Genomic DNA, 26219 nt, shown 5'->3' with positions numbered 1-26219 from the left:
TCACGGACTACAAGAAGAAATCCAGCCCAGTCACGGACCAGGATGTCTTGCTCCCAGGCAGACTAAATAACTTTATTGCCCGCTTTGAGGACAACACAGTGCCACTGACACGGCCTGCAACGAAAACATGCAGACTCTCCTTCACTGCAGCCGAGGTGAGTAAGACATTTAAATGTGTTAACCCTCGCAAGGCTGCAAGCCCAGACAGCATCCCCAGCCGCGCCCTCAGAGCATGCGCAGACCAGCTGGCCGGTGTGTTTACGGACATATTCAATCAATCCCTATACCAGTCTGCTGTTCCCACATGCTTCAAGAGGGCCACCATTGTTCCTGTTCCCAAGAAAGCTAAGGTAACTGAGCTAAACGACTACCACCCCGTAGCACTCACTTCCGTCATCATGAAGTGCTTTGAGAGACTAGTCAAGGACCATATCACCTCCACCTTACCTGACACCCTAGACCCACTCCAATTTGCTTACCGCCCAAATAGGTCCACAGACGATGTAATCTCAACCACACTGCACACTGCCCTAACCCATCTGGACAAGAGGAATACCTATGTGAGAATGCTGTTCATCGACTACAGCTCGGCATTCAACACCATAGTACCCTCCAAGCTCGTCATCAAGCTCGAGACCCTGGGTCCCGACCCCGCCATGTGCAACTGGGTACTGGACTTCCTGACGGGCCGCCCCCAGGTGGTGAGGGTAGGCAACAACATCTCCACCTCGCTGATCCTCAACACTGGGGCCCCACAAGGGTGCGTTCTTAGCCCTCTCCTGTACTCCCTGTTCACCCACGACTGCGTGGCCACGCACGCCTCCAACTCAATCATCAAGTTTGAGGACAACACAACAGTGGTAGGCTTGATTACCAACAACGACGAGACGGCCTACAGGGAGGAGGTGAGGGCCCTCGGAGTGTGGTGTCAGGAAAATAACCTCACACTCAACGTCAACAAAACTAAGGAGATGATTGTGGACTTCAGGAAACAGCAGAGGGAACACCCCCCTATCCACATCGATGGAACAGTAGTGGAGAGGGTAGCAAGTTTTAAGTTCCTCGGCATACACATCACAGACAAACTGAATTGGTCCACTCACACAGACAGCATCGTGAAGAAGGCGCAGCAGCGCCTCTTCAACCTCAGGAGGCTGAAGAAATTCGGCTTGTCACCAAAAGCACTCACAAACTTCTACAGATGCACAATCGAAAGCATCCTGGCGGGCTGTATCACCGCTTGGTACGGCAACTGCTCCGCCCACAACCGTAAGGCTCTCCAGAGGGTAGTGAGGTCTGCACAACGCATCACCGGGGGCAAACTACCTGCCCTCCAGGACACCTACACCACCCGATGTTACAGGAAGGCCATAAAGATCATCAAGGACAACAACCACCCGAGCCACTGCCTGTTCACCCCGCTATCATCCAGAAGGTGAGGTCAGTACAGGTGCATCAAAGCTGGGACCGAGAGACTGAAAAACAGCTTCTATCTCAAGGCCATCAGACTGTTAAACAGCCACCACTAACATTGAGTGGCTGCTGCCAACACACTGACACTGACTCAACTCCAGCCACTTTAATAATGGGAATTGATGGGAAATGAGGTAAATATATCACTAGCCACTTTAAACAGTGCTACCTTATATAATGTTACATACCCTACATTATTTATCTCATATGCATACGTATATACTGTACTCTATATCATCGACTGCATCCTTATGTAATACATGTATCACTAGCCACTTTAACTATGCCACTTTGTTTACATACTCATCTCATATGTATATACTGTACTCGATACCATCTACTGTATCTTGCCTATGCTGCTCTGTACCATCACTCATTCATATATCTTTATGTACATATTCTTTACCCCTTACACTGTGTATAAGACAGTAGTTTTGGAATTGTTAGTTAGATTACTTGTTGGTTATTACTGCATTGTCGGAACTAGAAGCACAAGCATTTCGCTACACTCGCATTATCATCTGCTAACCATGTGTATGTGACAAATACAATTTGATTTGATGATTTGATTTGACTTTCAACTCCCTCCAAAGATTTTCTTTAGGGTTGAGATCTGGAGACTGGCTAGGCCACTCCAGGACCTTGAAATGCTTCTTACGAAGCCACTCCTTCGTTGCCCGGGCGGTGTGTTTGGGATCATTGTCATGCTGAAAAACCCAGCCACGTTTCATCTTCAATGCCCTTGCTGTTTTCACTCAAAATCTCACGATACATGGCTCCATTCATTCTTTCCTTTACACGGATCAGTCGTCCTGGTCCCTTTGCAGAAAAACAGCCCCAAAGAATGATGTTTCCACCCCCATGCTTCAAAGTAGGTATGGTGTTCTTTGGATGCAACTCAGCATTATTTGTCCTCCAAACACAACAAGTTGAGTTTTTACCAAAAAGTTATATTTTGGTTTCATCTGACCATATGACATTCTACCAATCTTCTTCTGGATCATCCAAATGCTCTCTAGCAAACTTCAGACGGGCCTGGACATGTACTGGCTTAAGCAGGGGGACACGTCTGGCGGCGTAGTGTATCACTGATGGTAGGCTTTGTTACTTTGGTCCCAGCTCTCTGCAGGTCATTCACTAGGTCCCCCCGTGTGGTTCTGGGATTTTTGCTCACCATTTTTGTGATCATTTTGACCCCATGGGGTGAGATCTTGCGTGGAGCCCCAGATCAAGGGAGATTATCAGTGGTCTTGTATGTCTTCCATTTCCTAATAATTGCTCCCATAGTTGATTTCTTCAAACCAAGCTGCTTACCTATTGCAGATTCAGTCTTCCCAGCCTGGTGCATGTCTACAATTTTGTTTCTGGTGTCCTTTGACAGCTCTTTGGTCTTGGCCATAGTGAAGTTTGGAGTGTGACAGTTTGAGGTTGTGGACAGGTGTATTTTATACTGATAACAACTGCTTGTTTGTAGGTGACCAAATACTTATTCTCCACCATAATTTGCAAATAAATTCATAAAAAATCCTACAATGTGATTTTCTGGATTTTGTTTCTCTCATTTTGACTGTCATAGTTGAAGTGTACCTATGATGAAAATTACAGGCCTCTCTCATCTTTTTAAGTGGGAGAACTTGAACAATTGGTGGCTGATTAAATACTTTTTTGCCCCACTGTACATACAACCCCTTTCTGTATACGTGGCAGTCAGCAGATAGTATGTAAAAGGTCATTCGTTGTCTGTGTAAACTTAAGATAGCACAAGGTTGATTACCCCAAGGAATCAACCGTCCAACTGCATTCAGAACAACAAACACTATAATGTGGTCCTTTCTGCAAGGTTCCATACATGTGACTTTCTGTAGATAGTAAACCCACAGGATTTTACATGCTATGGTTGCACCCAAACGTCTCTTAGCTGTAAGCCTAGTCTTATGACTAGGTCACACCAATACAAGTTTGTATCAGGTTAGAAAAAACACTAGCATTTAACAAGAGACTCTTCTTTAAGCAGTAAAACAAGGAATACCATGACTAATTGTGTAATTTTCCACAACAAGGTCCGTATGTAGCCAAAAGTAGGTGCTGCTCATGTTGGTGTCTGTACTGATGATACATATACAAATACCATGACAGGGAGACATAGTGAAGTGGTAACGCGCGTGCAAGCAGTTGCTGCCGACACCACTTGGGTGACTGCAGCATCCACCGAGAGGCTCTTCCTGCCAAAGGAATGCCTGACAGCTTGAAAGCCGTTTTGGACACTACAGTGAAAATGGTTAACTTTGTCAAAGCAAGGCCACAGAACTCTTGTGTATTTTCTGCACTATGCAATGATATGGGCAGCGACCATGTAACACTTTTACAACATACAGAAGTGCGCTGGTTATCGAGGGGCAAGATATTTACACGTTTGTTTTATTGAGAGACGAGCTTAAAGTTTTCTTTATTGACCATAATGTTCACTTGTCTGACCGCTTGTATGATGACGAGTTTCTCACACAACTGGCCTATCTGGGTGATGTTTTTTCTCTCCTGAATGATCTGAATCTAGGATTAGAGGAAACCTCCGCAACGATATTCATTGTGCAGGACAGAATTGAGGCTGTGATTAAGAAGTTGGAGCTCTTCTCTGTCTGCATTAAGGACAACACACTGGTCTTTCCATCATTGTATGATTTTTTGTGTGCAAAAGAACTCAAGCTTACGGACAATGTCAAATGTGATATAGTGATAAGTACCTGAGTGAGTTGGGTGTACAATTACGCAGGTACTTTCCCGAAACGGATGACACAAACAACTGGATTCGTTATCCCTTTCATGCACTGACTCCAGTCCACTTACCGATATCTGAACAAGAGAGCCTCATCGAAATTGCATCAAGTGGTTCTGTGAAAATTGAATTTAATCAGAAGGCTCTGCCAGATTTCTGGATTGGGCTGCGCTCAGAGTATCCTAAATTGGCAAATCGCGCTGTTAAGACACTGATGTCCTTTGCAAACACGTACCTATGTGAGATTGGATTCTCGGCCCTCACTAGCATGAAAACTAAATACAGGCACAGACTGTGTGTGGAAAATGATTTAAGACTGAGACTCTCCAATACAACCCAACACTGAAGAGTTATGTGCATCCATTCAAGCACACCCTTCTCATTAACCTGTGGTGAATTATTCACTATTTTCGAAAAACAAATCAGGTTTTACATGTAAGATGGTTAAATAAAGAGCAAAATTATTGATTATTATTATATTATTATTGCTGCCCTGGTCCTATAAGGGCTCTTTGTCACTTCCCACGAGCCGTGTTGTGACAAAAACTCACAGTAATTATTTTGTTTAATAAATGTATCGTGTGTGTGTGTGTGTGTGTGTGTGTGTGTGTGTGTGTGTGTGTGTGTGTGTGTGTGTGTGTGTGTGTGTGTGTGTGTGTGTGTGTGCGTGTGCGTGTGCGTGTGCGTGTGTGTCAGGCTTACAATGATGACAAAAAACAACATTTGAGAGTGCGCTGACCCTGGTGCTAGAGGGGATACGCAGCTAGAGGTTGGATGTTTGACGGGGTACGGGACTATAAAAGTTTGGGAACCACTGTTATAGAGAATAGGGTTGGATTTATTCTAATATTACTAAGAAAGAATCACAAGCTATGGTAATGTTAGAGAATAGGGTTGGATTTATTATAATATTACTCAGAGAATCTCAAGTTATGGTAATGTTTAGAGAATAGGGTTAGATTTCTTATAATGTTGGCCAGAGAATCACAAACCATGGTAATGTTATAGAGAATAGGGTTGGATTTATTATAATGTTGCTCAGAGAATCACAAACTCTGGTAATGTTATAGAGAATAGGGTTGGACTTATTATAATGTTGCTCAGAGAACCACAAACCATGGTAATGTTATAGAGAATAGGGTTGGATTTATTATAATGATGCTCAGAGAATCACAAACTATGGTAATGTTAGAGAGAATAGTGCAAGACATCTAGGGACTTTAAGGTGTTTCAGGAGATGTGCATAACTCTACATAAATGAAAGAGAGACAGAGGGGAAGGAGGGAGAGAGGGATAAAAGTATTCATCAGGGGATGGAGGAGGCATAAAACGGAGCGGGGCAGTGAAAGAGTGTGTGAGCTGACATGAATAGAACAAAGACTGTGTGATTCCTGCTGCGAGCAGGAACTCACCTGGAACTAACTACCGTTTAGGGGCATTCACTGGAACGTTGTGTGTGGAGGTACGTTGATTTTGAGAGAGCTCAGAGACTTATTTACAGAATAAAGAAGAGGGATTTCTGCTCTTTTTGTCTCTCTGTATCTGTCTGTCTCACCTCCCCCCTCCTCTCTCCCCCCGCCCCCTCCTCTCTCTCCCCCCGCCCCTCCTCTCTCTCTACCCCTCCCTCTCCCCCTCCTCTCTCCCCCACACCCCTCCTCTCTCTCCCCCACACCCCTCCTCTCTCTTCCCCACACCCCTCTCTCTCTCCCCCACCCCCTCCTCTCTCCCCTACACCCCCTCCTCTCTCCCCCGCCCTCCTCCTTTCTCTCCCCCGCCCCCTCCTCTCACCCCCGCCCCCCTCCTCTCTCTCTCCCTCGCCCCCTCCTCTCTCCCCCCACACCCTTCCTCTCTCTCCCCTGCCCCCTCCTCTCTCTCCCCACACCCCTCCCTCTCTCTCCCTCGCCCCCTCCTCTCTCCCCGACACCTCTCCTCCTTTCTCTCCCCCGCCCCTCCTCTCTCCCCCCCGCCCCTCCTCTCTCCCTCTTCCCCCTCCTCTCTCCTCCCCCGCCCACTCCTCTCTCTCTCCCTCGCCCCCTCCTCTCTCCCCCACACCTCTCCTCCTTTCTCTCCCCCGCCCCTCCTCTCTCCCCCCGCCCCCTCCTCTCTCCCTCTTCCCCCTCCTCTCTCCTCCCCCGCCCACTCCTCTCTCTCTCCCCCACACCCCTCCTCTCTCCCCCGCCCCCTCATTTCTCTCCCCCCCGCCTCATTTCTCTCCCCCGTCCCCTCCTCTCTCTCTCCCTCTAGAAGTGTCGGTTGATAGAGACCGCTGATCAGGAGCTGACTGACTTCACTAAATGTCTGGCCATCATGGTGGAGGAGATCAAGAGAAAACAGCTTCAGGTAATCGTCCTCTTCCTCCCCCTCTTCCTCGACCCCTGTCCTTCCCCTCCGTCCTCCCCCTCCGTCGTCCCCCTCTGTCTTCCCACTCTGTCTTCCCACTCTGTCTTCCCACAATTCCTCTGCCTCTTGCTCAACTGTCAGAGAGGATGTGTGTTTATCTGGTGTGTTATTCACCTTAAGACCCTCACTGCACACATGGACCCTTCATTCTTATTGCACACACACACACACACCTGATTAACTGTCAGACAGTGAACCAGTGTCCTCAAACAGTCTGTCTAGTTAATCAGTGAGACAGATTTAGACTCTGAGCTTTGTGCTAAAACAACAATTTGAACCTTCTGTTTGTTCTTTTGAGTAATGTCTCACCTCCATATCCCTAAAGTATACACATAACCTGTTGCAGTGTTGAAAGTATGACTACAATGAAAAAGACAGGCCGCGTATAGTCATGGCCAAAAGTTTTGAGAATGACACAAATTTTAATTTTCACAAAGTTTGCTGCTTCAGTGTCTTTAGATATTTTTGTCAGATGTTACTATGGAATACTGAAGTATAATTACAAGCATTTCATAAGTGTCAGATGCTTTTATTGACTATTACATGAAGTTAATGCAAAGAGTAAATTTTTGAAGTGTTGACCCTTCTTTTTTAAGACCTCTGCAATCCGCCCTGTCATGCTGTCAATTAACTTCTGGGCCACATCCTGATTGATGGCAGCCCATTCTTGCATAATCAATGCTTGGAGTTTGTCCGAATTTGTGGGTTTTTGTTTGTCCACCCACCTCTTGAGGATTGACCACAAATTCTCATTGGGATTAAGGTCTGGGGAGTTTCCGAGCCATGGACCCAAAATATCGATGTTTTGTTCCCTGAGCCACTTAGTTATCACTTTTGTCTTATGGCAAGGTGCTCCATCGTGCTGGAAAAGGCATTGTTCATCACCGAACTGTTCCTGGATGGTTGGGAGAAGTTGCTCTCGGAGGATGTGTTGGTACCATTCTTTATTCATGGCTGTTCTTAGGCAACATTGTGAGTGAGCCCACTCCCTAGGCTGAGAAGCAACCCCACACATGAATGGTCTCAGGATGCTTTACCGTTGGCATGACACAGGACTGATGGTAGCGCTCACCTTGTCTTCTCCGCACAAGCTTTTTTCCAGAGGCCCCAAACAATTGGAAAGGGGATTCATCAGAGAAAATGACTTTACCCCAATCCTCAGCAGTCCAATCCCTGTACCCTTTTCAGAATATCAGTCTGTCCCTGATGTTTTTCCTGGAGAGAAGTGGCTTCTTTGCTGCCCTTCTTGACACCAGGCCATCCTCCAAAAGTCTTCGCCTCACTCTGCGTGCAGATACACTCGCACATGCCTGCTGAGCAATCTCTGTACTGGTGGTGCCCCGATCCCGCAGCTGAATCAACTTTAGGAGACGGTCCGGGCGCTTGCTGGACTTTCTTGGGCGCCCTGAAGCCTTCTTCACAACAATTGATCCGCTCTCGTTGAAGTTCTTGATGATCCGATAAATGGTTGATTTAGGTGCAATCTTACTGGCAGCGATATCCTTGCCTGTGAAGCCCTTTTTGCGCAAAGCAATGATGACGGCACATGTTTGCTTGCAAGTTACCATGGCTGACAGAGGAAGAACAATGATTCCAAGCACCAACCTCAATTTGAAACTTCCAGTCTGTTATTCGAACTCAATCTGCATGGGGCTGCAAGTTCAAATCCCCGAGCTGACAAGGAACAAATCTGTTGTTCTGCCCCTGAACAGGCAGTTAACCCACTGTTCCTAGGCCGTCATTGAAAATAAGAATTTGTTCTTAACTGCCTTGCCTAGTTAAATAAAGGTTTAAAAAAATATATATAAAAAATCTCCAGCCTTGTCCTCGTCAACACTCACACCTGTGTTAACGAGAGAATCACTGACATGATGTCAGCTGGTTCTTTTGTGGTAGTGCTGAAATGCAGTGGAAATGTTTTTTGGGGATTCAGTTCATTTGCATGGCAAAGAGGGACTTTGCAATTAATTGCAATTCATCTGATCACTCTTCATAACATTCTGGAGTATATGCAAATTGCCATCATACAAACTGAGGCAGCAGGCTTTGTGAATATTAATTAAATATTTGTGTCATTCTCAAAACTTTTGGCCACGACTGTAGTGAGTAACTACGATGTACCGTAACAGTCCACGTCTGGCGTGTTTCCAGCCAGACAGATTTCTGGGAATTAGACTAATTGATGGATCCTCATTAGATTTATCTTCCTGACAGTTATCATCAAAATGATCACATTATTACATTTTCAAGGCTGGAGTATAATCAGCAACAGAATGATTCTTTTGATTATGTTGTCTCTCAATAATAAGAGAACAGGCGCTGTCTGCAGATTTGTGGGGGCTGGAGTAGAAAGTGCTGTGTAACGGTATTTCAGTAGCCTGGTCCCAGATCTGTACGTCAATAACAGGAGGTGGGTAACACCTTAATTGGTGAGGACGGGCTCATGGTAATGGGCTCATGGTAATGGGCTCATGGTAATGGGCTCATGGTAATGGGCTCATGGTAATGGGCTCATGGTAATGGGCTCATGGTAATGGGCTCATGGTAATGGGCTCATGGTTGGTGGAATGGTGTCACATGGTTTCTACGTGTTTGATGCCATTCTATTCACTCCGTTCCAGCCATTATTATAATCTGTCCTCCCCTCAGCAGCCTCCACTGACTTCAACAATTAGGGCCGGGACGATACCAGTATCGCAATACTCGTTAGTATCGTGGCAAGGATAAAAAACACTAATCGGATTTAACTTCTGTAGGAAAACAGCACTAATGTTGGAAACAAACATCATTATGAGCTCAACCAAGGTCACATTTATTTATATTCCACAACACACTATTTACATACAGCAGGTTATTAAATGACCAAAGAGTTTGGTATGCTTTGTACTTGTACTGTTACAGCCCTGACGACAATAGTCATATACTTGTACTGTTACAGCCCTGACGACAATAGTCATATACTTGTACTGTTACAGCCCTGACGACAATAGTCATATACTTGTACTGTTACAGCCCTGACGACAATAGTCATATACTTGTACTGTTACAGCCCTGACGACAATAGTCATATACTTGTACTGTTACAGCCCTGACGACAATAGTCATATACTTGTACTGTTACAGCCCTGACGACAATAGTCATATACTTGTACTGTTACAGCCCACTCTCTCGCTCTCTCTTCTCTCTATCGTTCCGTTCCTGCTCCCAGCTGTTCCTATTCCCCTAATCAATAGTCATATACTTGTACTTTGTTACAGCCCTCGGTTCCTTGTTTAGTATTCAATAGTCATATACTTGTACTGTTACAGCCCTACGACGACAATAGTCATATACTTGTACTGTTTACAGCCCTGTCCTCTTTCACCTGCATGACAGAAGGAACCGACAAGGAATAGTCATATACTTGTACTGTTACAGCCCTGGTTTCCGACAATAGTCATATACTTGTACTGTTTACAGCCATCCGGGCAGCCCACTGAGTGCCGCTCCTTTCGACAATAGTCATATACTTGTACTGTTACAGCCCTGAGCTATCTGGGACAATAGTCATATACTTGTACTGTTACAGCCCTGACGACAATAGTCATACGGATTACTTGTACTGTTACAGCCCTGCTCGCTCGACAATAGTCATATACTTGTACTGTTACAGCCCTGACGACAATAGTCATATACTTGTACTGTTACAGCCCTGATTCGACAATAGTCATATACTTGTACTGTTACAGCCCTGAGCGGAGGGCAATAGTCATATACTTGTAGGTCATCTTCCCAGTTGTTTGAGACACTGTTACAGCCCTGACGACAATAGTCATATACTTGTACTGTCATCTTTACAGCCCACAGTATCGACAATAGTCATATACTGTTGTTTTGTACTGTTACAGCCCCTGGAACGTTTCTTGTCATGTGAACAATAGTCATATACTTGTACTGTTACAGCCCCGGTCTTCAGTCGGTCCCGACAATAGTCATATACTTGTACTGTTACAGTCTCCCGTACCATAGTGACAATAGTCATATACTTGTACTGTTACAGCCCTGCCGACAATAGTCATATACTTGTACTGTTACAGCCCTGGCGACAATAGTCATATACTTGTACTGTTACAGCCCTGTCTATCGACAATAGTCATATACTTGTATTGTTACAGCCCTGACGACAATAGTCATATACTTGTACTGTTACAGCCCTGATGACAATAGTCATATACTTGTACTGTTACAGCCCTGAGCTTTTGACAATAGTCATATACTTGTACTGTTACAGCCCTGAGGCGACAATAGTCATATACTTGTACTATTACAGCCCTGACGACAATAGTCATATACTTGTACTGTTACAGCCCTGACGACAATAGTCATATACTTGTATTGTTACAGCCCTGATGACAATAGTCATATACTTGTATTGTTACAGCCCTGACGACAATAGTCATATACTTGTATTGTTACAGCCCTGACGACAATAGTCATATACTTGTATTGTTACAGCCCTGACGACAATAGTCATATACTTGTATTGTTACAGCCCTGACGACAACGGTCGTATATTTGTATTGTCACAGCCCTGACGACAACGGTCGTATATTTGTATTGTCACAGCCCTGACGACAACAGTCGTATATTTGTATTGTTACAGCCCTGACGACAACAGTCGTATATTTGTATTGTCACAGCCCTGACGACAATAGTCATATATTTGTATTGTCACAGCCCTGATGCAACTGTCAGATACTGGTATCGTTACAGAGTTAACAGCAACAGTCAGATACTGGTATCGTTACAGAGTTAACAGCAACAGTCAGATACTGTCATGTTTTGTCAATTATTATCATGTCTTGTCCCTGTGCTTCCCATTCTGTTCGTTTCCCTCTGCTGGTCTTATTAGGTTCTTTCCCTCTTTCTATCCCTCTCTCTCCCCCTCCCTCTCTCACTCTCTCGCTCTCTCTTCTCTCTATCGTTCCGTTCCTGCTCCCAGCTGTTCCTATTCCCCTAATCATCATTTAGTCTTCCCACACCTGTTCCCGATCCTTTTCCCTGATTGGAGTCCCTATTTCACTCCGTGTTTTTGTTTCCCTGTACCTGCCCTGTCGGATCCTCATTTATAATTCACCGTGCTGTGTCTATGTTTTGCCCTGTCGTATCGTGTTTCCCTCAGATGCTGCGTGGTGAGCAGGTGTCTGAGTCTGCTAGGTTCAAGTGCCTTCCCGAGGCAACCTGCAGTTCTCGATCAAGTCTCCAGTCTGTTCTTGTCTTTACGTGTAGTATTATGCTTTTTGTTTTGTAAAGTTTATTCTGGATTAAATACTCTGTTTTCGCCAAGTCGCTTTTGGGTCCTCATTCACCAGCATGACAGATACTGGTATCGTTACAGAGTTAACAGCAACAGTCAGATACTGGTATCGTTACAGAGTTAACAGCAACAGTCAGATACTGGTATCGTTACAGAGTTAACAGCAACAGTCAGATACTGGTATCGTTACAGAGTTAACAGCAACAGTCAGATATTTGTATTGTCACAGAGTTAACAGCAACAGTCAGATACTGGTATCGTTACAGAGTTAACAGCAACAGTCAGATATTTGTATTGTCACAGAGTTAACAGCAACAGTCAGATACTGGTATCGTTACAGAGTTAACAGCAACAGTCAGATACTGGTATCGTTACAGAGTTAACAGCAACAGTCAGATACTGGTATCGTTACAGAGTTAACAGCAACAGTCAGATACTGGTATTGTCACAGCCCTGACGCAACAGTCAGATACTGGTATCGTTACAGAGTTAACAGCAACAGTCAGATACTGGTATTGTCACAAACTTAACGACAACAGTCAGATGCTGGTATGGTCACAGCCCTAACAGTCAAAGGGGTTGGCTGAAGCACATACAGATCTGGGACCAGGCTTCTTAGGTAGTTACATAAGTTGTGTAATATAGGCTATTCCATTGGTTTGTCCTGTTTCCCTTTATGTTGTCTGTCTGTCCTAGCAGAAGTTTATTTATTTGTCTTGTTCTAGGCTGTGGTTAAAGGTGCTGAAGTTGCAAAGTAAAGATTTAACATAATACTTTCTTTCTGTTTTATAATCTCTCTCTGTCTCCAAGGACCGTAGCTTGGCAACGCTTGTTTACAGAACGCTGTCATTCAGATGATAAGACAAATTATTTTCTAAAGCAGTTCGGTGTTTATTCATGCGTGGGTGTGTTTGTGTGTGCAGCCTAATAAGAGAAAGGGTTTTTCTAAAGCTGTCCTCTGTTGTGTGTATGTGGGTGTTTGACAGATGTGGATTTAACCTCAATAAGCACATTTCTAAATCAGTTTAGAAGATGTAAATTAAGACGATCACTGTCTCCAAGTCATTATCATATCTTAACTCGGGTCCAAGTGCCGTGGCGTGTCAGACAGTATGAAAGTGTTTGTGCTTATGCAGTGCTATACGGAGTGCAATTCCACCGAGAGCAAACCAACTAGTACACTATCTTTATTTCCTCAATGTAAAATGGTTGCACACCATGAACTCTCCAAACTCTTTGCGACATTGTGTCCTTAGAACACTCTTGGGGAGAGAGTGAAAGATATGGTGGGCGAGACACAGAGGGAGAGAGCTAGACTGAAGAGAGAGACTGGTAAGTAGAGAGAGGAGGAGGGAGTAAAGGAGAGCGGGGGTACAGGGGGAGAGATGGGTATGAGGTCAGAAGAAAAGAGGGAAAGAGAGGGAGAGAGAGAGGTTTGGGTAAATTATAGTTATTACGATGGCTCTCTGGATGTTTCAAGTGCTGAAAAGAACTCAACCTTTCTGTCTAAAGGCTACATGTTTCTCCTTCCAGACATAAATAGCATACTCACAGTTTGTAATATGTTCCAAAGTTTTCTAAAGTGGTCTGAAGTTGTACCACCTGGTGGACCCATGATTGGGAGATTATGATAATGAATCCCCCCCACCCCACCCCTCCTCCCCCAGGTGGATACTATAGTGACTCTGGGTGGTCTAGCAGGAAGATTTGACCAGACCATGGCTTCAGTAGAGACTTTGTACCACGCCCTCAATATGACAGAACTACCTCTGGTGGTTCTACAGGGATGCAGTCTGGCCTACCTGCTACGACCGGTAACTATACGCACGCACACACGTTTGTTTTCAGTGTTGGAAAAAGTACCCAATTTTCATACTTGAGGAAAAGTAAAGATACCTTAATAGAAAATGACTCAAGTAAAAGTGAAAGCCACCGAGTAAAGGTCTAAAAGTATTTGCTTTTAAATATACTTAAGTATCAAATGTAATTGTAATTGCAAGTATAAATCATTTCAAATTCTTTATAGTTATTTACCAGTTGGCAAAATTGTATTTTTTATTTACATAGCCAGGGGCACACTCCAACACGCAGACACATTTTACAAACTATGCGTGTGTATTTAGTGAGTACACCAGATCAGAGACAGTTTGAACAGGGATGTTCTCTTGATAAGTGCGTGAATTGGACCATTTTCCTGTCCTGCTAAGCATTCAAAATGTAGCAAGTACTTTTGGGTGTCAGGGAAAATGTATGGAGTAGAAAGTACATAATTTTCTTTCGAAATGTAGTGAAGTAAAAGTAAAAGTAGTAAAAATGATAAATAGTGAAGTAAAATACACATACCCCAAAAAATGATTAAGTAGTACTTTAAAGTATGTTTAATTAAGTACTTTACACCACTGTCCACTGTTTGTTTTACTATACTTGAGGACTTTTTGGGGACCAACAATTGATTCCCATCCAAAATCTTATTTTCCCTTACCCCCCTATTTTCCCTTACCCCCTTACCCTCCTAATTCTACCCCCCCCCAGGGGACTACAAAGCACTTTAGTTACAAATGTTGGTATAAGGGTCCTTGACAAGGTTGTGTTGATCTTTGAATTTAACCATGTACGTTCAGTCAGTTCATTACATCCAGACTGCAGTGACAAACCAGCTTGATTAAGTGTGTGTGTGTGTGTGTGTGTGTGTGTGTGTGTGTGTGTGTGTGTGTGTGTGTGTGTGTGTGTGTGTGTGTGTGTGTGTGTGTGTGTGTGTGTGTGTGTGTGTGTGTGTGTGTGTGTGTGTGTGTGTGTGTGTGTGTGTGTGTGTGCGCGCGCGTGTGTGTCTGTCAGAGGAGATTAATTGGAGGTATGTACATATGAAGCAGCAAATGAGAACATGTATTTAATAATGACAAACGAGAGAGTGGGGGAAGAGGAGAGAAATATGGAGAGGGGGAGAGAGAGACAAGGGAAGAGGAGAGAAAGATGGAGAGGGGTGAGAGAGAGACAAGGGAAGAGGAGAGAAAGATGGAGAGGGGTGAGAGAGAGACAAGGGAAGAGGAGAGAAAGATGGAGAGGGGGAGAGAGAGACAGGGAAGAGGAGAGAAAGATGGAGAGGGGGAGAGAGAGACAAGGGAAGAGGAGAGAAAGATGGAGAGGGGGAGAGAGAGACAAGGGGAAGAGGAGAGAAAGATGGAGAGGGGGAGAGAGAGACAAGACAAGGGAAGAGGAGAGAAAGATGGAGAGGGGGAGAGAGAGACAAGGGAAGAGGAGAGAAAGATGGAGAGGGGAGAGAGAGACAAGGGAAGAGGAGAGAAAGATGGAGAGGGGTGAGAGAGAGACAAGGGGAAGAGGAGAGAAAGATGGAGAGGGGGAGAGAGAGACAAGGGAAGAGGAGAGAAAGATGGAGAGGGGGAGAGAGAGACAAGGGAAGAGGAGAGAAAGATGGAGAGGGGGAGAGAGAGACAAGGGAAGAGGAGAGAAAGATGGAGAGGGGGAGAGAGAGACAAGGGGAAGAAAGATGGGAGAGAAAGGGATGGAGAGGGGGAGAGAGAGACAAGGGAAGAGGAGAGAAAGATGGAGAGGGGGAGAGAGAGACAAGGGAAGAGGAGAAAGAAAGATGGAGAGAGGGGGAGAGAGAGATGGAAGGGAAGAGGAGAGAAAGATGGAGAGGGGGAGAGAGAGACAAGGGGAAGAGGAGAGAAAGATGGAGAGGGGAGAGAGAGACAAGGGAAGAGGAGAGAAAGATGGAGAGGGGGAGAGAGAGACAAGGGAAGAGGAGAGAAAGATGGAGAGGGGGAGAGAGAGACAAGGGAAGATGGAGAAAGATGGAGAGGGGTGAGAGAGAGACAAGGGAAGAGGGAAGATGGAGAGAAAGATGGAGAGGATGGAGAGGGGTGAGAGAGAGACAAGGGAAGAGGAGAGAAAGATGGAGAGGGGGAGAGAGAGACAAGGGGAAGAGGAGAGAAAGATGGAGAGGGGTGAGAGAGAGACAAGGGGAAGAGGAGAAAGATGGAGAGGGGTGAGAGAGAGACAAGGGGATGGAGAGAAAGATGGGAGGGAGAGAGAGATGGAGAGGGGTGAGAGAGAGAGACAAGGGGAAGAGGAGAGAAAGATGGAGAGGGGGAGAGAGAGACAAGGGAAGAGGAGAGAAAGATGGAGATGGGGGGAGAGAGAGACAAGGGGAAGAGGGAGAAAGATGGAGAGAGAAAGATGGAGAGGGGAGAGAGGGGGGAGAGAGACAAGGGAAGAGGAGAGAAAGATGGAGAGGGGGAAGAGAGACAAGGGGAAGAGGAGAGAAAGATGGAGAGGGGGAGAGAGAGACAAGGGAAGAGGAGAGAAAGATGGAGAGAGAGAGACAAGGGAATGGAGAAAGATGGAGAGGGGGAGAGAGAGACAAGGGGAAGAGGAGAGAAAGATGGAGAGGGGAGAGAGAGACAAGGGGAGAGGAGAGAAAGATGGAGAGGGGGAGAGAGAGACAAGGGAAGAGGAGAGAAAGATGGAGAGGGGGAGAGAGAGGGGAAGAGGAGAGAAAGATGGAGAGGGGGAGAGAGAGACAAGGGGAAGAGGAGAGAAAGATGGAGAGGGGGAGAGAGAGACAAGGGGAAGAGGAGAGAAAGATGGAGAGATGGGGGAGAGAGAGACAAGGGAAGAGGAGAGAAAGATGGAGAGGGGGAGAGAGAGACAAGGGAAGAGGAGAGAAAGATGGAGAGGGGGAGAGAGAGACAAGAGAGAAAGATGGACAAGGAGAGACAAGGGGAAGAGGAGAGAAAGATGGAGAGGGGAGAGAGAGACAAGGGGAAGAGGAGAGAAAGATGGAGAGGGGGAGAGAGAGACAAGGGAAGAGGAGAGAAAGATGGAGAGGGGTGAGAGAGAGACAAGGGGAAGAGGAGAGAAAGATGGAGAGGGGGAAGAGAGACAAGGGAAGAGGAGAGAAAGATGGAGAGGGGGGAGAGAGAGACAAGGGGAAGAGGAGAGAAAGATGGAGAGGGGGAGAAAGAGGAAAGAGGGAAGAGAAAGAGAGAAAGATGGAGAGAAAGATGGAGAGGGGGAGAGAGAGACAAGGGGAAGAGGAGAGAAAGATGGAGAGGGGAGGGAAAAGGGGGGTGAAGGGGGAGAGAGAGTGAAATAAGTGGGTATGTTTGTAGTATTGCTAGAGCAAAAGATGGAAATGACTGTGCTCAGCCTCACAGTAAACTCAATCATCTGAGAAGAGGGAGGGAGGGAATGGATTGATTTGGAGATGATGTAATTTTGGAAAAGCAAATTAGACACCCTCATAACAACAAACGATTTAGGGTAATAGGAGAGGGAGATGTGTGTGTATCTGCATGCGTGTGTGCGTGTGTGTTCTACAAATGAGATTGCAGGTATTTGGTTCGAAAATACTGTATATGCTTGTTTACAATGACCTTTTAGTAGGGCATGTCAGGAGCGGAGGTGATTTACATGATGGAGGATTGTACTGTGGTGAACTGCAGCTGCTGAAGGGATGAACATGGACAGATGCAGACAGATCCCGTAGACAGATGACTTTGACATTCTAAGTTTTATAGAACAATACAATGGAATGAAGAATACAGATACTCTAGAGATGTCCTTGACAAAAAATAACTGCAACATTTCAAGGCACTTAATCCAAATTGAGTTTTGAAAACTCCAGCTCTCATAAAGGCTTTTCAATTAAATCCCATCATGAGATTTCTGGACTCCCGAGTGAAGCACTGCATCTCAGTGCTAGAGGCGTCACTACAGACCATGGTTCGATTCCTGGCTGTATCACAACCAGACGTGATTGGGAGTCCCATAGGGCGGTGAACAATTGGCCCAGCGTCGTCCGGCTTAGGGTTCGGCCGGGTTAGACCGTCATTGTAAATAAGAATTTGTTCTTGCTTATGTGCATTGCTGTGAGGCTACGGTCTCTTTCTCTCCACCTCTCTGTACATTTTGTTGTCCCTCCATGTCTCTGTAAAGTATGTGTGGGCTGAATCTCAGGTGGGAGAAAGTTGTATTAGTGAGGATTCTATATCTCAGAGGCGTTCTATGATCACTGGTATTTATAAACCAAGCAACATAAAGCTACTGAGAAAGCTGCTTAGAACACACGCGTACACACACACCCTGAGGCCAGATTAGCACAACAGCAAGAGCTGGAGATGATTCTGTCTCTCCGAGTTTCCTTCCTTTTGAGAACATTCCATCTATCCCTGTCTTTCTCCCTCTGGCTACTGTCTTTATACCGCCAAGGAGGAAACATATCCGCCATTTTACCTGTCATCGTTTCAGACAGTTGTTCAGCTTCAAACTTTTCTCTTTGGGGTCCTTCTGCTAACTTTCCTTGAATGCACTGACTGTAACATCACATCCAAAATTATTGGCACCCCTGTTAAAGATGCAAAAAAGACTATATAAAATAAATCATATAAATACTGAGCAATATTGTATGCTCAAAACAATATTTTGTTTAACAATTAATCTTAAAAAAAAAAAAGGAAGATACATGTCAAAATGATTGGCACCCCTGTTTTCAGTGCATTGTGCCCCCTCCCCTTGTGAGCATAGCAGAACTTAGCCTTTTTCTGTCATTCTTTATGGGATTGAAGTACACATTGGGAGGTATCTTAGACCTTTCCTCCATACATAATCTTTACGGACCCTTGATATCCTTCGATCTGCTCTCATGGACTGCCTTCTTTAATTCAAACCACAGGTTTTCAATAGGGTACAAGTCCAGAGCCTGAGATGGACATAGCAAAATGTTGATTTTGGGTCAATTAACCATTTCATTGTGGATTTTGATGTGCGCCTTGGGTTATTGTCTTGCTGAAAGAGCCACTTGAGGCCAAGTTTCAGCCTCCTGGCAGAGGCAACCAGGTTTTTGGTTAAAATGTCCTGATACTTGGTAGAGTTCACGATGCGGTTGATCTTAAGCAGGGGTCCCCAGGACCAGTGGAAGCTAAACAGCTCCGTTACATCACAGATCCACCACCATATTTTACATTTACAGTACATATGAGGTTATTTTCTGCATATGCATCCTTCTTTCGAGGCCAAACCAACAAGTTGTGTGCTTGGCCAAAGAGCTCTATTTTCATGTCATCTGACCATAGCACCTGGTTGCAGTCCAAGTGCCAATGCTGTTTAGCAAACTCCAGGCATTTACATTAGTTGTTTGCTCTCAATAAAGCTGTTTCATGGCAACCCTTCCGAATAGCTTATTGGCATGGAGGTGGTGTCTAATTGTAGATTCCAGTAATATATCCTCCCTTTGCAACTTTACGGATGACAAATGGATTTTACATGCGTGTTACCTCATTTTTATACCCCAGTGAAACAGGAAGCCATGAAAGGCCACCATACAGTTCTTTCAACTGATATTCATTTGAATTCAGATTGCTGTTTGATTTTTATTCATAACAATCATTCGGGGTGCCATTCATTTTGACATCTATCTTTTTAAGATTGTGTTTTACAACATCTCTTTCTCTGAGCAATTGTATTAGTATAAAATAAGATAATTTCCCCATTTCTTTGAGCATACAATCTAGCTTAGTATTTGTGTTATTTATTGGAGTATTTTTTGCTCATCTTTATCAAGGGAGCCAATCATATCAGATGTGACTGTAGGTGGGAATTGTCAGCGCTACGACAGTATTAGATCCAGAGTTATTCTGGAAGCTCATTCTCTCTGTGTGTGTGTGTGTGTGTGTGTGTGTGTGTGTGTGTGTGTGTGTGTGTGTGTGTGTGTGTGTGTGTGTGTGTGTGTGTGTGTGTGTGTGTGTGTGTGTGTGTGTGTGTGTGTGTGTGTGTGTGTGTGTGTGTGTGTGTGTGTGTGTTTTAGGACATGAGACACAGGTTGGGAGTGAATACAGGACTGGAGGGGGAATGGTGCAGTCTAATACCTATAGGAGGACCATGCAAAACACACACCACTGGACTCAAATGGAACCTGGGTGAGCACACACACACACACACACACACACACACACACACACACACACACACACACACACACACACACACACACACACACACACACACACACACACACACACACACACACACACACACACACACACACACACACACACACACACACACACACACGAGCACTCATCTTCCCTACGCTTTGTTCACACAATCACACACTCCCCTTGTGGTTTGTCCCAGTCCTAGGCCCAGTGGCCAGCTGTGTTCTTAATGAGTTGGCTCAGACCACTGCACCACCGGTACAGGGCGGGACCTCAACAATCTGTTGGTTGTATAACTCAGTGTCAAGGGGAATCCAGGCAGGAAGTGTGTGTGCGTGCGTGCATGCGCTTGTTGGTTGGTTGGCTGCTGGCCTGGGAATGTGTGTGTGTTACTTTCCCAGTCAACCTGTTACCTCGGCACCTGATTGATAATGCAGTGGGATTATGCGTGAGAGGCTCCTTCAGATTAACCAGTCATAATAAAATGCATAATTAATCACACACATAATTAAAGAGGAGGCAGTGGAATATTTCCCCGGGGATCAGATGGATGAAGGTAGAAAATAAGAAATACACACTTTTACAAAGTGGACCCTCAGCTTTTGTGTGTGTGTGTGCGTATGCAAATGTTCCATCTTTCTGCATGTTGTTATGTGCAGGTACCTTGGTTATAGTGTTTAAAGGGGCAATCTGCAGTTTTTTTAAATTAATGAAATGATTCTTGAAGAATATCTCATAAATGCCCCATGACCTTAGTTCAACTGTCTTACCCCATCAGAACCCAAAATATAAGCTTTTTTAACTCTACTGTTTGTTAACAAAGTGAATGTCAACAAACACTATATAGCCTCAAAACTTGGTTAAAAATATAATTTTGATATTCTTCTGGGCCCTATAGTTGGTTTGAGTTCATTTGAAGGTCAATTTCATTTTTGCTGCTCACTAATACGTTTCTATATCCTGTAAAAGAAGAGTCCTTATTAGTATTGCAAATGGTGAAAGTCACTGTAGAGCTGCAGATATTATCAAACTCCATCCTTCTTGCAGTCAATTTGTAGAAGCAATTTGCTGAAGCACCTGGATCTGTGTCAACTTCCCTCCCGTGCAGAGAAGTCTCGGAGTGAGCTGGGATGTCACAGAGGATGTCTTCACATTTCAGGTGTCTTCAGCGGAGAAACCATACACTAGACGTGGAGTCTTGTTGACTATCAACAGCTTGTTCGACCCACTTTGATTCCTCGCCCCAGTAAGCATTCGAGGAAGGTCTCTACTTAGAGAGCTCTCCATGGAGGATTGTGACTAGAAGCCCCCCTCCCAGAAGTGAAGTTCAAGGAATGGAAAGTATGGAGAGACTCTTTGAAGGAGCTTGAGCAGGTCAAGATCTCTCCCACGTACAGATCAATCTCTCGTCTTCAATGATGCATCCACAAACGCCATCGCGGCAGTAGCCTACCTGAAGACAACTGATGCCAGTGGGAATATGGATGTTTGCTTCATATTTGGTAAAGGTAAGCTCGCTCCACGTTCAGAGATCCCCGTTCCAAGACTCAAGCTGTGCGTCGCTGTTCTAGCTGTGCGAAATAGCAGAAGCAATCGGCGATGAGATTGACATCCAACTCGATGTTGTCACATTCTACTCTGATAGTGGTCCTGGGTTACATACAAAATGACTCCAGGGCATTCTACATGTATGTGAATAAGAGGGTGCAATGTATTAGGAGATATATTTGCCCAGAGCAGTGAAAGCACGTCCCTACTGACCAGAACACTGACCCCTGGATCTTACTACAAGATTCGCCTCCAAGTTGCACCTTTTGACTTGGTTGACCCCCGGATCTTACTACAATATTCGCCCCCAAGTTGCACCTTTTGACTTGGTTGACCCCCGGATCTTACTACAAGATTCGCCCCCAAGTTGCACCTTTTGACTTGATTGACCCCCGGATCTTACTACAAGATTCGCCCCCAAGTTGCACCTTTTGACTTGGTTGACCCCCGGATCTTACTACAAGATTCGCCCCCAAGTTGCACCTTTTGACTTGGTTGACCCCCGGATCTTACTACAAGATTCGCCCCCAAGTTGCTTGTCACGCCACCATTGTCTCAAGCAACAAGTTAGACTCCAAGGTCTTTGAGAGGTTTACAAGGCTTGCGCATGTGTTAGGAAGGCAGCAGCTGCAAAGAATGGCACATTTGCAACAAACCCTGCTCCACCGAAGATCTGGATCAACTCAAGACCATCCTAATCCGCAGTCTGCAACACAATGCCTTTCAAGAGGAATTGGAATGCATCAGTGAACGTGAAGCCATTCCTAAGCTGAGCCCACTCTTCAGGGTCCTTACATCAGCCTTTCTTAAAGTATGAGTCACGGACGGTGGGTCACGACTTGTCAGAGTAAATGTATAATTATTTCATTAATTACTGGAATGGATTTGGCCAAGTGCATCTGTGCTCTCTGCTTAGCAACAGTCTCTGCTCGGTTTGGCAGCTGCGCGAGTATGAGAGGGAGATGCCCGTGTGCTTTGCGGTTTACCCAATCTTTTTTTATGCCGTTTCCTTGAAGATCACTCTGCGATGCACACAAGATGCAGCGCTGTCGTTCAGCAGCAGATGATGCGCTGTCAGCCACTGACTTGTCATTCCCACTCGCCATCACTCACTGCTGTCATCAAATGGACTCATGCTAGCCACCACTTCTGACTCAGCTCAATTGTCATGAAATGCATGTACAATGATGATTTTCTCTCTCTTTCATACAAACTTATAACGAAGATCGCCCACAATGTGTTTTGTGCGGGGAAGTGCTTAGTAGTGAGTCTCTCATAACGAACAAATGAATAAAAGGACACGCCCCGACCTAACATCCACAGCATGATGGCAAACCCAGGGAGTTCTGTCAGAACAGGACAGAATGCTTCAGGAAACGGTGCTTCGACAGTGGAAAAGTAAGTCAACTAGCAAGGCATTGTTGTCATGTTATAACAGGTGATGATAAGCAGAAATAAGGGAGTACTAACTAACTCTCATAGTAGTACAGTTGAAGTTGGAAGTTTACATACACTTAGGTTGAAGTCATTAAAACTTGTTTATAAACCAATCCACAAATTCCTTGTTAACAAACTATAGTTTTGGCAAGTTGGTTAGGACATTTACTTTGTGCATGACACAAGTCATTTTTCCAACAATTGTTTACAGACAGATTATTTCACTGTACCACAAATCCAGTGGGTCGGAAGTTTACATACACTAAGTTGACTGTGCCTTTAAAAAGCTTGGTAAATTCCAGAAAATGATGTCATGGCTTTAGAAGCTTCTGATAGGCGAATTGACATAATTTGAGTGAATTGGAGGTGTACCTGTGGATGTACTTCAAGACCTACCTTCAAACTTCAGTGCCTCTTTGCTTGCCATCATGGGAAAATCAAAAGAAATCACCCAAGACCTCAGAAAAAACATTCTAAACCTCCACAAGTCTGGTTCATCCTTGGGAGCAATTTACAAACGCCTGAATGTACCACGTTCATTTGTACAAACAATAGTGTTAGAGACGATTTGGACATATCTGTATAAAAGACATAACATATAGAGCTCCATGTACATTTGTGTAAATATATTAAATATTAATTTACATGATGAAATATTAGGTACGTACGTACCTTTATGATTTATATTTACCTGATTGAGATATATTAATTTGTTGTTAGTGTAACTCAGTTTTGCCACCCCCCCCTCTTGCCCATTCATTGTATTGTGGTAAGTGTGTTAGGATAACGGCAGGATGTTGAGCCTTCGGGGGAGTCCTTGCTAGACGTGGGAGCGGTATAGTTTTTTGACCATACAGACATACAAACAGGTCATATTATGTATTTTCCATGTCAAGTAATCTATGCTTTAATAAGTTGATTGGATAATCATTTTTTTGTTAAATATAAGAAGAATAAACCTTTTTGTTGCACCATATCCCTGGATTTCATTGAATGTTTTGGCTGTTTGGAAACCTTGACTGTGAACTGTATGCTTACGAAAACCCCGCTTCAGGCTAGGGCAGTGGCTAAGGTTAAGAGGAAAGGAAGCCACTATAATCAAGTCAAAAACCTCCTGTACAAACAATAGTACGCAAGTATAAACACCATGGGACCACGCAGTCGTCATACTGCTCAGGAAGGAGGCGCGTTCTGTCTCCTAGAGATGAACGTACTTTGGTGCGAAAAGTGCAAATCAATCCCAGAACAACAGCAAAGGACATTGTGAAGATGCTGGTAGAAACAGGTACAAAAGTATCTATATCCACAGTAAAACGAGTCCATAAAATCAACATAATCTGAAAAGCCACTCAGCAAGGAAGAAGCCACTACTCTAAAAACACCATAAAAAAAGCCAGACTACGGTTTGCAACTGCACAAGGGGACAAAGATCATACTTTTTGGAGAAATGTCCTCTGGTCTGATGAAACAAAAATAGAACTGTTTGGCCATAATGACCATTGTTATGTTTGGAGGTAAAAGGGGGAGGCTTGCAAGCCGAAGAACACCATCCCAACCTTGAAGCATGGGGGTGGCAGCATCATGTTGTGGGGCTGCTTTGCTGCAGGAGGGACTGGTGCACTTCACAAAATAGATTGCATAATGAAGAACAACAATTATGTGTATATATTTAAGCAACATCTCAAGTCAACAACATCAGTCAGGAAGTTAAAGCTTGGTCGCAAATGGGTCTTCCAAATGGACAATGACCCCAAGCATACTTCCAATGTTGTGGGAAAATGGCTTAAGCATAACAAGGTCAAGCTATTGGAGTGGCCATCACAAAGCCCTGACCTCAATCCTATAAAAACTTTGTGGGCAGAACTGAAAAAGCATGTGTGAGCAAGGAGGCCTACAAATCTGACTCAGTTACCCCAGCTCTGTCAGGAGGAATGGGCCAAAATTCACCCAACGTATTGTGGGATGCTTGTGGAAGGCTACCCAAAACTTTTGACCCAAGTTAAACAATTTAACGGCAATGCTACCAAATACTAATTGAGTTTATGTAAACTTCTGACCCACTGGGAATGTGATGAAATAAATAAAAGCTGAAATAAATCATTCTCTGTACTATTATTCTGACATTTCACATTCTTAAAATAAAGTGGTGATCCTAACTGACCTAAGAGAGGTTAAATGTCAGGAATTGTGAAAAATTGAGTTAAATGTATTTGGCTAAGGTGTATGTAAACTTCCGACTTCAACTGTAGATGTGAGTTTCTCTTTCAAACAGTCCCCTGACCTTGTACACAGCTAATAGCTAACATTTGCCTAAGCCAGCTAGCTACTGATAGTGCGACCCTAGTAACAGTACAGATGAAGATGAATAATGATCAGGCCCACTAAAATTATTGTTGAAAATTAGTCTGGGTTGGAACTGTTGCTGTGAAAATACAATAATCATTTTTATTCTTAACTGGAATAAACTGATTGAAGCAAGATGCTTTTTGAGGCAAATACTCACACAGTTCTGGGTTGCTCATCTACAGCAGGACTGAGAAAGCAGTAGATGTTCTGGTCCAGTTTGGCACCACATACCTATGCAAGTCAGGGTTCTCAACTCTGACATACTTGAAAAACAAGTACAGAAACTGTTTCAATGCTGAGCATGACCTCAGTGTTACACTGTCAAAAACAGAGCCCAGAATAGATATGCTCTCATTAGGACTGTGTGTGTTCTGGTCTACATCTGTGTGATGTGATCAATCAGTTTATTCCAGTTCAGAATAAAACATATGTATTGTATTAACAGCAACAGTTTCAACCTAGACTTTCTTTCAACAATCATTTCTACAGTAAGATGTATAATTTTTCATCTGTACTGTTACTTGGGGTTGCATTATCAAAAAGCCTGTGTGTGTGCTCTGTTATACATCTGTGTGATGTGATCAATCTGTATATTCCAGTTCAGAATGAAAATGATTTATTGTATTTTAACAGCAACCGTTCCAACCTAGACAGATATGTATGAGTGTTTTTAATGGGGAGAATAAACATTAATAGATATTTATATGGATATTTATTTCCATTGTTCTTTGTTTTTGTCTATATTGCATTTGTTTTAGGCATAAAGGCAATAAAATGTACCGATATTTATGTATAGTTGCATATATTCCTAAGCTTGGGTCCCAGGAAAACACCGAATTTCTCATTTGGGTCCCAGGCTGAAAAAGTTTAAGAACAACTGCCCTACATTGACGATTCAGGCCCACTGAGGATTGCAGTACGCCTGTCCCAAGCAAGTCTAGGTAAAGATTAAACCAAACCTCTTACTGACACCACCACGAGCAGGCCCAT

At 44.2% G+C, this 26219-nt stretch overlaps 1 protein-coding gene across 6 annotated transcripts in view; it reads left to right on the top strand.

The window, feature by feature from the left end:
- The window catches only part of tpk1 (thiamin pyrophosphokinase 1), an 84085-nt gene that overhangs the window by 43690 nt on the left and 14176 nt on the right, over positions 1–26219 (top strand). For 5 of the 6 annotated variants that reach the window (XM_046292672.1, XM_046292668.1, XM_046292671.1 and 2 more), the window contains 3 exons: positions 6491–6586; positions 13611–13757; positions 19769–19880. In XM_046292672.1, coding sequence (XP_046148628.1) covers positions 6491–6586; positions 13611–13757; positions 19769–19880 — 355 coding nt within the window. The remainder of the gene's footprint in view (positions 1–6490; positions 6587–13610; positions 13758–19768; positions 19881–26219) is intronic. The other variant, XM_046292674.1, reaches the window with a different exon arrangement.

The sequence above is a fragment of the Oncorhynchus gorbuscha genome, linkage group LG12 (genome assembly GCF_021184085.1).
Source record: "Oncorhynchus gorbuscha isolate QuinsamMale2020 ecotype Even-year linkage group LG12, OgorEven_v1.0, whole genome shotgun sequence".
Taxonomy (NCBI): Eukaryota; Metazoa; Chordata; class Actinopteri; order Salmoniformes; family Salmonidae; genus Oncorhynchus; species Oncorhynchus gorbuscha.
The sequence above is the reverse complement of the archived record's forward strand: the minus strand, read 5'-3'. Positions and strand labels throughout refer to the sequence as shown.